Source organism: Episyrphus balteatus, chromosome 2 (assembly GCF_945859705.1).
Source record: "Episyrphus balteatus chromosome 2, idEpiBalt1.1, whole genome shotgun sequence".
Lineage (NCBI taxonomy): Eukaryota > Metazoa > Arthropoda > Insecta > Diptera > Syrphidae > Episyrphus > Episyrphus balteatus.
Genome location: NC_079135.1, coordinates 16,203,154 through 16,215,013, shown reverse-complemented (window position 1 = coordinate 16,215,013; position 11,860 = coordinate 16,203,154). Strand labels below are relative to the sequence as shown.

Below are 11,860 nucleotides of genomic sequence, written 5' to 3'. Positions count from 1 at the left end.
ACCATGAAACAACGAAAAACATTTGCGAAAGTTTAAGGACCTCATCAAAACCTGCTCTATGCCAGGATGCACTCTATCTCATTGCGAGGAAAATAATGAATTATTTAATTCACTTATCGTTTGGCAAATATGCATTTTTATCAAGTTAATTTACTTACGGTAAAAGGAAGATCTTTTGAAAAATAAAGCTCATATGTCAACAGGACATCGTCAAAAAAAAAACAACATAAATGTTTACAAAAAAATGTGTCTCGAAGGATTTTATTTTCAATATTTTTAACTTAATTAATATACTCTTTCCTATTCACCAGACCCGATTTAAGGATATTTTCTACTTCGAAAGGATTCCAAAAGAGACAAATCCAAAATTTTCGATAAATATTAAATAAATAAATAATAATTAATTTTAAACATACAAAAAGTCCTAGATTAAAAAAAAAAAAAACAAAATTATAAATTTACAATCGAACAACTTCAACTCCTGCACGAGGTTGGAACAAGGATTCTGCTGCCAGTCTCAATTTTTCCGACACCAGACGGGCAATTTTGGGAGTGCGCCTCCAGACCATTTCCCTAGTACGGTCGTGATTATCCTTGCTCTCGACTTCGACCTGTGAAAATAAATCAAAGTGTTAGTTTGTGTGAGTTAATTTCTTCCCAACGACCGACGACGACGACAATGAAAATGGCAGCAAATAATCATTGTGCTATGATGTCCTTACCTGTTTAGGCTGTTGAACCTTAATGGAAACAAGGGTAGCCTGGTCATTAACCACACTGAACTTAATACGGCCGATCATTTCGTTGGTGCGGGCAGTGGCTGTCTTCACGTTGCGCACATTGCCGCGCTTGAATGACTTCTCCACTTTGAGTGTCAGCGGACCCAGGGTGAATTTGCTTTTAATTGTCGAATTTCTGCCTTCCGGATCGGTGACCACTTTGGCGTTACCAACACGACGCAAAGATGCCAATCCAGAGAGGCTACCTTCGGCGCCTCGTAGTTTTTCCACCATCACAGCGGCAGCAGCAGATGAAGCTGATTTAGCTGGTGATGCTGTTGCTGTTGCTGATGTTGTAGCCGACAAATTGGAGGAAGTTTGCTTGGGCTTTTGTTGTTGCTGTTGCTTTGTTGGCTGCTTGATAGCAGCGGCAGCAGCGGCATTACCCCGAAGAGGTTGATTTTTTTTCTTATTTTTTGATGGGGTTGTGGAGGACAAAGATGGAACTGTTCGCTTTTCAGGCTTTTCAGCAGGCGATTCAGAGCTGACAGCAGATTGTGGTTTTTGTTTGTGCTGCTTCTGCTTTTGGTTTTGCTGATGTTTTTGATTGTTTTCTTCAGCCGAAAGGGTAGCAGCAGCAACTACTGCGGTTGGTGTTGATGGTTTTTGTTCGAATACTACCGCAGACGTGGTGTCGAGTGTTGTGGAATTGGCTATAACTATGGCATCGGTGGAACGAGCCTTTGAACCTGCAGATACTTTTTTTGTTTTACTGAAAAAAATATATAATCAAAGAAATTTTATTTCATCTGTTTTGTAGAGTGAAGAGTGATGAAGTGTTAATTATTATGAAATTGACTTTTGTTGAGGAATAAGTTTTTTGAAAGCGAGTCGTTTGGGAGTCTATGATGGTTCTGAGAATCACTTTATGAAAAAAAGACTGAATTTATCATTTGATTGTGTTTCGAAATTGAGGACTATTTGAATAAATAGATGGATTGAGAAGGAATAAATTAGCTGTGCATTAATATTATTATTTGGTTTGTTGAAATTATCATTCAAGCAAGAGAAAAGAGACCCTTTAATTGGATGATAAAATATTGATGACTGTCTCATTTCCGGTACAGGACTACTGATTGCTGAACTTTTAATAACACTGGTAAACAAAATTTAACTTTTTTTTTGACACAAGCACCAAGATATACTTTTCTAGAGGTTGAACTCGAATCTGAAGTCAGAAAAATTTGATTGGCCTCTGTTTTTGAAATATTACCGTTATAAAATGCTAAAAAAAACGTCATCTTGGCCGTTTTCGGCCAAAATCTAAAGTTTAAGTCACTGGTCACAGAATTTTTGCCACAAGAACCGAAATATAGTTTTCTAGAGTTTTTTGGGTTTTTGAACTCGAATCCGCAATCAAAAAAAATCAGACATCTCAAAACGTTAAAGAAGACTTTTGTGTTGGTTTCATCATCAATAAATTGAATATAAAAACATTTTTTTTTTTACCAAACTAGAAAAGAAGAACGAAAAAACATTCGAGTAGGTACTTATTTCATTTTTTTTTTATAAAAATGCAATTCAATTTAATGAATTAAACAAGAATTTTTAGAAAAAAAAAATCGATTGAGTTGTTTTTTTTTTTTTTAATATTTATTTTTATTAGTTAGTAGGTATGTACTTACATACATATGTACCAATTAAAAAAAAAAAAATTACAAAAATAATTAGTGTGCCTTTGAAAAAAGAAATATTAATCGACAAAAACAAAACAAAGTTTTAAGAAAATTATTTCGTCCGTTAAAAAAAAGGAAATTAAAAAAAAAAACCAAAAATAATTTTCTTATGAAAATGTTTCCTTATTTTGTGTACCAAAACGTTCTTGAAGAAAAATTTTCGTATAAATCGGTTTATAAAGATAAAGCAAGAAAACTAGTGATGGGAACTATCGAATGATTTGAACTATCGATAGTTAGTAACTATCGAATAGTTCATTCATTCATTCATTCGAATAAAAACTATCGAATAAAACTATCGAATAAAAACTATCTAACAAACTATCGAATAAACTATCGAATAAAAACTATCGTATAAAAAAACTATTCAAAGAAAAAACTATCGTTTAAAAAAACTATTCAAATGAAAAAACTATCGTTTAAGAAAACTATTTGAATAAAAAAACTATCGTATAAAAAAAATATTCGAATGAAAAAACTATCGTATAAAAAAACTATTGGAATGAAAAAAACTATTCGAATGAAAAAAAAAAACTAGGTGTTCGAATGAAAATAGTAACCAAACTATCGAATAATAAAACTATTCGAATGAAAATAGTAACTAAATGAATGAATGAATGATTTAAAAGTATCGAATGAATAATTATTTTACAACTATCGATAATTTGATAGTTTTTATTCGATAGTTCCCATCACTAAAGAAAACGGTTATATTGCAGAGGGCCCGCCACCTTCTTAAAAGTCTTTACTATAAACGTATTTCCTGTGTGCTTTAAATTCAAAAACGTCTACTGGTTTAAGAAATATTGGAAGTTTCAAAACCCGAAACAAATTTGAAAATCGTTTGAAGGACTTGGCTGATGCAGATAGTCAAAATCTTCTTATATTTTAAAATAACCGTTAAAAATTTGTTTTTATGAAAATTTTAAGAGTTTTTGTGTACCTAAAAATCTGAAAACCTAGTTCTAAAATTAATCTAAACTAATCCTGAGCAGCTCTGAATGTCTTATTTTTTTTTTTTTACATCAAATACCGATTTTGCAACATCATCCACTGAAAATGATGGTGTTGGCTACTTTGAAATGTGACTCCGTGGCACTTTAGCAATAGTAATTACTGACTAAAAATACTTTATTTTTATTAAAACCTATAATTTCAGTAAAAATATATGTTTACATTTTCCCATTATCAAAAATATTCTGGGGTAAATGTAAACACATGCAAATCGACATAAATGTCTTGTATTTTAAAATTTTTTTGTTTCACATAGAATCTACATCAAAATTCAAAACTAAAAAGTATTTGCAAATTGTACCGACTTAATTGAATCTGCAAAAATATTTAATTTTTCTGAAAGACTAACGACTTGTTTGGCACTTTAAAAAATTATCTTTCACGGAAAATACGCTCGTCGAATGAATTCTCTCTTGACAGCAATGAGTTTGACGTATATGTAAGTTGAAAGATACATTCGTTCGCGATTTGTACTTATTAATGCGTCAAAGAGATTTAACTGAAGCTTGTTATAAGCCATGTTTTCATTTGCCCCTGTTTACATTTACCCACATTGACCCTAAGTGGAACAAATTACACGGTGCGACACTGAAAATACACCCGACGAATTACATAGTGTAGGCTGTTCGTATGGTCGAATAATGCATAAAAATATTTTTGTTATATTTTTGGAACCCTCCATTTTGTTTTTATTTACAAAAAACCATTTTTACAGACCATACGATGTAATCTATCAATATCTCAGTCATTTTTCTAACAACTCTCAATATGTTACATGTTTTTATAAAGAGGATTTCCAGACCTTTTGAATGATGTATATAAGTCTATTGTTTAAACAAATTAAGTGTAGGTTTTTATCTCTAACTTAATTCTAAGCCAAGCGGTTGAAGTTTCTTATGGGAATAACAAATTTTAGAGATTTAGCTTGTTAAAAAAATCATTTTTTTCAGACTTTTTCAAAAATCGCTTTTTACACGTTTAATGCCAAAAAATTAAAAAAATGCATTTTTATTCACAAATAAGCGTAGTATGTATATTTAAAATCCATATTCAATTCATAGTTGTATAAAAAATTAGTTGTGTATTCATTCTTCAACTCACATCGATATTCAAAAAACGTGTTCCCGATTTAAGAAAAAGTACTGAAGTAAATAAATAAAAAAACTAGTTAATTATATAACTTTGAGTTAAATATAAATTTTAAATATACATACTACGCTTATTTGTGAATAAAAATGTACGTTTTTTAATTTTTGGGCATTAAACGTGTAAAAAGCGATTTTTGAAAAAGTCTGAAAAAAATGATTTTTTTAACAAGCTAAATCTCTAAAATTATAACAATTAAAAATCTGAAAAATTTTCACATGATAGCTTATTAAATATTACTCTATAAAGTTTTAAATTTTTTGAACGAATGGTTTGGCTGGAATTTAAAATTGATCGAACAAGGTCCAAGAAACCCCATGTTATTCCCATAAGAAACTTCAACCGCTTGGCGGCACGGGTTAGAATTAAGTTAGAGACTTGAAACTTGGGGAATATTTTTTTTAGTTTATTTTCAACCATATAAGATCCTAGGAGCATAGAAATTCTAATTATTTTAAAATAACGAACACCCTATTGTGCATCTTGCAATTCACATCATGAAAAGCCACATTTTCTATTTACGAAAAAGTAGCATAGATTCCGCAGTTTTGGTCCAATTCAATAAAAAAATACGCCAATTTGTGCCTAAATGTATATTCTTTATTTTTTTGCAAAAAAAATTAGGTAAAGTTGAAAAAATTGAGAAAAAAATCACTTTTTCAAGATTTATGGGATGAAAACCTATACGTAATTTGTTTAAACAATAGATTTATATACATTATTAAAAAGGTCTGGAAATCCTCTTTCCAAAAACATATAACATATTGAGAGTTGTTAGAAAAATGACTGAGATATTGATGGATTACATCGTAAGGTCGACTCCAACCCAGAGGGACGGCGCAGTAGAGGAAGACCTCGTCTGAGGTGGCGCAACCAAGTGGAAGGGGACCTCAATCAACTTGGCGTGCGCAACTGGAAGCAGCGAGCTAAGGATAGAGCTGGCTGGCGAAGCTTGTTGGTTGAGGCCCAAATCCACAGCGGATTGTAGCCGCCTTACGGCGCTGGTCACCCTAAGATAAGAAGAAGAAGACATCGTAAGGTCTGTAAAAATGTTTTTTTGTAAATAAAAACAAAATGAAGGGTTCCAAAAATATAGCAAAAATATTTTTATGCATTATTCGACCATACGAACAGCCTACACTATGTAATTTCTCGGGTGTATTTTTTTTTATTTTGTCGCACAGTGTTATCGGGTGATATTTTTTGGTTGATTTAGAAAACAAGAAAAGCCCGAAAAAATTCAAAGAATTCGAAAATCAAGAAACCAAAAAATGCATACATGTCCAACTGAAACAATGAGTATCCAGAAACTCAAATGAATCATTACGGAATAGGGTTGAAAAAGTGGTAATGGGTAAACGATACCAAACTAATAAAACGGTTTAAAAACTTGGTTGATGAATAAGCCAAAAAGACTAAAAGTGATCGTTAAAATAACGAAATCAGCCAGCACTCTTAAATTTGGCAATGCAACAACCCACTCGCCACCGGTAACAGGGAGCATCGCTAAAACAAAACATTGTAATGAAAAACTACACACTCGCGTTTTTCTTTCAAAAGTGCAAAAGTTTCAAATGCAGACTAGAAACAATATTACCTACTAAAAATTGTTTTCAAAAATAAAACTACTCCCTAATAATCTCTCCTTCACAAAAGTATTGATTGATGGCTTGAACAAAAAAAAAATATACCTACCTCTTAGTACTTGTTTTTGTTGTCTTACTGGGTGCACTGGGTTTCTGTGATGATTTAGTTGCCTGCTTTGGTGGAAGTGATGCCAAACGAACTTTGAACGGATCATAGGAATCAGATACAATACGATTGATACGAGCGAAAATCGCATCAATAAACTGGTTGTGACGTTCCTGGAATGCATCCTTTGGCATCTCAATGACAACATTCTTTTCAGCTCCGCCTGCAGGAAATGAAAGAAAAAAAGGAAAAAAAAAAAGAAAAAAAAAATACCAATGGTGAATACCCAGACTCTATTTTATCATCTGTCAATTTCATATAAAAAAAAATAGTATAAAACTATAATAGAGAACTCTGTCATTTCCGTTTTATAAAGAAGAGAAAGAGAGTTATTTTTATCTCAGAAATGAGTGGGAGAACTTTTCTTCGTATTTTTTAAATCGATTGTTAGATTGTTATATCCTTTTTCTGACTGGAAAATGTCGTGATTTCGATATCCTACTTTATTATTATTATTTTCTTGTATTATTTTATTATTATTTTTGTTATATAAAGATGATAAAGCGGAACAACAAAAGCTTATTATAAGACTGTGGATTCTACAGCCATTTTGCAGGTTATTTTTCTTTAATGGTGATATGGTTTTAGCTTTTTAGTATATTTTGCTGTGATGGTAGTGGTGGTTGGTGGTAATATGGTGACTTTTTTAGTAGGAAATATCAGTTGTTTTGTTGATGATTTTGATGATGGTTATGGTGGTATTGTTAGTTAAACATTTAATTGCATTTTTATTGGTTAATTAAATTGTTAGGTTCAGTTTTTCCATTTTTTTTATGGTTATTCTTTTGTTATTGTTTTTGTTGTTGTAATATAATTCTTTTTAGTGATTTTTATAGACGACAGGATATAAAACATCGTCCTTTTTATATCAAACAACAACTGGATTATGATGATATTGAAGCAAGCGTTTATATTAATGTTTATTTGGTATTAAAGCATTTAAAGGACATTTTTAACTTTATGGTTTCCTTGCGTGTTATGTTTTTTTTTTTTTGATACAAAATTTGTTAAATTTACGTTTTGTTTGTATTCGTTTTGTTAGAAGACAAGCAATGATTTTGGTTTTTTATTAGTTTTTATTTTTAGTAAATTTAAGTGATAAATATGGAAAATTAGGTGTGTTTATAGGAAAAATATGTTTTTTTAAGTTAAAATTAAAATTAAAAAAAAAAAGCGTAGGTATAGTGAATATAAAATAAAATTACTTACCCTTTCTCATAAAATTATTGTATGCAGTAAAATTAATTCTAATGTTTAAATAAAAAATAAAATAAGGTTTTTTTTTTATTTTTTGAAAATGTTTGTTTTCAAGAAAATTTCAAAATATTTTTGTTGCGTTGCCTATATCAGAGCGTGCAATGCCATGTATTCCAATACCAAATGAAATTTTCATGAAAGTGAAAAAAAAATTAAAAAATACCAGACTTTTTCTGTCTTCGAAAATTTCAGGTCCAAAAGACTAGTTTTTGACCAAAACGATGAATGTATTGGAGAGAAAAAAATTTTTCAATACAATCAGCTGAAGAAATAGTGCAGTTAGTGGAGTATTTTGCACTTGAAAACGGGAATTCTTCACAAGTTCCTTGTGTATTGATTTTGACTTTTGTGATACCTTATTCAATTTTTCCACGTCGATCCATCTTTTGGGATAAAAAGTGCAGAAAAGTGAATTGTAAAAGCTCGATAAGCAAAATTCATAAAAGAATGATTTTTCATTCAATTTAATAAAAATGTTAAATAAAAAATGTTTTCAAAATTATAAAGATATGGGTAGGTGCCCAATATCAGTTTAAAAATCCCTGTTTACAATAATATTGTATTTCAAAATTCGCGAAGTAGAATAAATTGTTTTTATGAGAAAAAATAATCACTTTTTTGGAAACAAAAACCAATGACATATTTTTCTCAAAGTATTAGTAATTCAAAAAGCTTTCTTACTTTTTTAAAAATACCCAAAGTTGTAAACTATGATTTTTTCGATATCTGGTATGTTTAAAATATCTATAACGTCCATTCAATATTTTATTTCTTATAGTAGCTGAGTTTAATTTTCTTCGTGATCCGGATCAGATAACTTATTAATTTGCGATACCATAACAAAACAAAATCCTCCTTTGTTGTTAAGCTAATATAAAAAAAAATGATACGGATCACAAGGAAAATAAAACACAGCTATTATTACTGTTCCCAATGAAATTTTTCCTGTTTACAGATTTTATCTCAATTTGAATTTTATTGACAGACCATTTTAAAGACCGATAAAAACCGTTTTAAAAACCGAGAGAAAACAATTATAAGGAATGATAAGAAAAGTATTTTAGCAACATTTAACATTGAAATAAATTCTATGTTTAAATTAAAATTATTTTTAAAATGGAATTGAATGTAAGAAAACAGGCCTGGCACATATGTAGTTGCCTGTCAGTCACAAAGCCAAACCATATTAAGTATCAAAATTATTTTTTCGATTTCAATTTACGTTATTTAAAACCAAAAGTCTTCATAAAATTTTGAAAAGCAGAATTATGGATTAAAACAATTTTGAAGTATATAATTCATAGGTATACATAATACATATGTATGTAGCATTATTAAAACCATTGTTAAACATTGAAATTAATATTTTCTCATATCCTTTTGCGTCTTTTAAAAGGGCTGTATTTCAAGAAGTTTTTGGTTTTGGTATGTGGTGACATTTATTATTAGATGCGCTTTTTTAAAAGTTACATATGAGCTTAAAAAAATTTAACGTTTTTTACTTGCTCTATAGGGCAAGTATTGGTTTCGTGTAGAAAAAAAAAATTTGAGGTTTTAATCAAAACTAACATTACGATGATGGAGAAGATCAAAAAAGTGGTTTTCGTCATGCCGTCGGTCTGTGCGTCCATCTGTGCATCGAGCTAGGGCCTAAACGGATGGATGGATTTGCTTGAAAGTTGGTACAGATGCTTTTTACGTTATTCCCTAGACCCGTTTTTTTTTTATTTTTTTAATATCTCCTATTTAACGCATATCTCCCATATAACGTTTTCGAGGTATTGCAATTTTCTCGAAAACGGCTCTAACGATTTTGATTAAATTTGGTATACGTAAAAGACTTATTGATTCTAACGAAACTGCGTTTTTAGTTTTTCGCAAAAAATGCCGAGAACGGAAATATGGCGTTGCCGTTTTTCAAAAATCGACATATTTTTTAAGTTCATATATTTCATCAAAGCATAAGCCAATTTTATTAAAAATTTACAGACATCGTTTTGAAGTATATAATGTAAAAAAAAATATTTTTAAAAACATTTTTGAAAAAAAAAAATTTTAATTTAATTTTTAAACTTTCTATTTTTTTTTTTCTCGACACTAAACAAAATCTTAAATTTCCAATAGATATTTAAGATAAAGAAACTGTGAACTACAAGAGCAAGTACGTGCGACCCAGTCGTGCATTTTATTTTTCGCGCATTAAGAAGGAAGTAGTACAGTTCGAAGCTGCAAACTTGGTCTTCGGTGTAATTTTGTGTCTTACCGATTGACGTAGCTGCAGAAAAATGTTAAGCTTAAAGAAGATAAACTTCAATATCATGAAAACAACGAAATTGACGGGTATTTCTAGCTGAGTAAACATTTTTTTAAAAAATTAAAAATAATTTTTCCGTGCACTCTTAATAGTGCTTAGGACATTTTAAAATTTTCAAAACTACCTGTAATTTATCAATATTTTGTATGGAAACATTGAAAATTATTTCGACACGGATGAATATAATGATAGAGATTTGAAACTCGGGAAAATTTTGAGCCCGTATACAATTTAAAATTCAGCCCTTATGTAAAAAAGTTCAAAAAGATTAACAAGCAAATATCCTGCCTCAAATCGCTTCTTTTTTATCCCACCTGAGACAGTAGAAAATTCCATGTCTGTTTTCAAACAGATTGATTAGCTTTATTTAACGACAAATTTTCTTTTATTTGCAAAAAGATTTACAATTTTAAATAATCAATAAAATCATTGTATAAATGTCACATTAGTGACGATGTATTGCTTCTACTTTTTTTGTGCAACTGATAAAAATGTATAAACTTTGGGGCTTATGCTTTTCGAGAAAAATTAATAATTTTCTATCTAAAAATCTGTGTAGTAATTTTGAAAAAAAAAATGAATTTTTTGAAAAATTACTTCGTTACTTTTTTTTTGTCAAGAAATATTTTATTAGCATAAAAGCTAATTTGTATCAAAAGATGAAGTTACGCATAAAAGTTCTATTCAAAAGTAATTTTTAATAAGTTTTTAACTGAAATTTAAACAAAAAACATTAAACCCCATTTTAATTAATTTTACTCTCATTTTTTTTAGAGATATTATTTTTTTAAAATAAAATTCTTCTGTTTCATCGATGAGTAAGAAAATAAAGAACCAAAGTCATTCAAGAATTCTCTTTCTTTTTGCTTTAAGTTTCTTGACTTTTTTTGTACATATTTATTTTATACAAAGTCACATTAGCTACCTACATTTATATAAAAAGTTTTCAACATAGCGTTTACCCTTACCAAAATCAATGAATTGATTGAGGACGTGTATAGAAATGAGTATCATCATGGTTTGTATCATTCTTCTGTTTTTATTCAACACTGGGTTGGTTGATGTTCAAAGAACTTTCTTTTTTATTTGGAAAAATCTTTCCTCTTTTGCTACATATTTAAAAAAAAATCAAGAGAAACTCAAGAATTTTCAACTAAATTGAAATAAAAAAGTATAGAAAATTGAAAAAAGGTTGTTCAAGTTGGCGCAAGTAGTTGCTTATATCAAAAGAAAATTCTAAAAAAATTTTAAAGGCTTTCCATGTCACCAAGTCATGTTTTGTCTTTTGAAACTTTGAACATTATTTTTTTTAAGTTATCTAAATAAAGCCCCCTTAAAATTCTGTATAACTACCTAACAAAATAGTTAAAAATTAACGCACCTCTCTTGTTTCGTAAAAGTTTTTCAATTACCAAACTTACTCATGTACAAAGATAGCTTTCCCTTTGATGATAGATACACGTATACACTTCAAGCTGATAGATTTTTTTTTTCTTTTCAGTTTTAGTATAAAGAAAAATTCTATTGATAATAATTTTATGAAAAAGTTGAACACTTAAAAAAAAATAGATAAAACCACACAACATAAATAGCAAAAGAGAAATAAGCAAAAAAAAAAAAATATTTTCCACAAGAAAAAGCAGCGAAGTGACAAAGAGCAGAAGAGAAGAGCAGCGACAGTACCAAAAAAGGATATTAATCTACAAAGGCGTAGTTTTAGAAGAAAATAATACAAATTTACATTTTACAATTATTTTAACTTAAATATAACATAAATGTATGAATAATATTAAACAAAATTAATTAATATTATACAAACATTAATGATTAAAAAAAATTAAAATAATTTACATTTGTTTATGTTTTTTTTTTTTTTAAACGCTTGAAAAAAATAATGCGTCTTGGAAGTTAAAATTCACAAA

General features: G+C 29.3%; 1 protein-coding gene across 3 annotated transcripts in view; it reads right to left on the bottom strand.

Annotated features, from left to right (window-relative positions):
• Positions 1-427: 427 nt before the first annotated feature.
• LOC129911321 (germ cell nuclear acidic protein) overlaps positions 428-11,860 on the bottom strand; it is a 29,817-nt gene continuing 18,384 nt past the window's right edge. For all 3 annotated transcript variants that reach the window (XM_055989074.1, XM_055989076.1, XM_055989075.1), the window contains exons 5-7: positions 6,311-6,530; positions 723-1,491; positions 428-611 (exon numbers count right to left, since the gene is read on the bottom strand). In XM_055989074.1, coding sequence (XP_055845049.1) covers positions 459-611; positions 723-1,491; positions 6,311-6,530 — 1,142 coding nt within the window. In that variant the 3' untranslated portion in view covers positions 428-458. The remainder of the gene's footprint in view (positions 612-722; positions 1,492-6,310; positions 6,531-11,860) is intronic.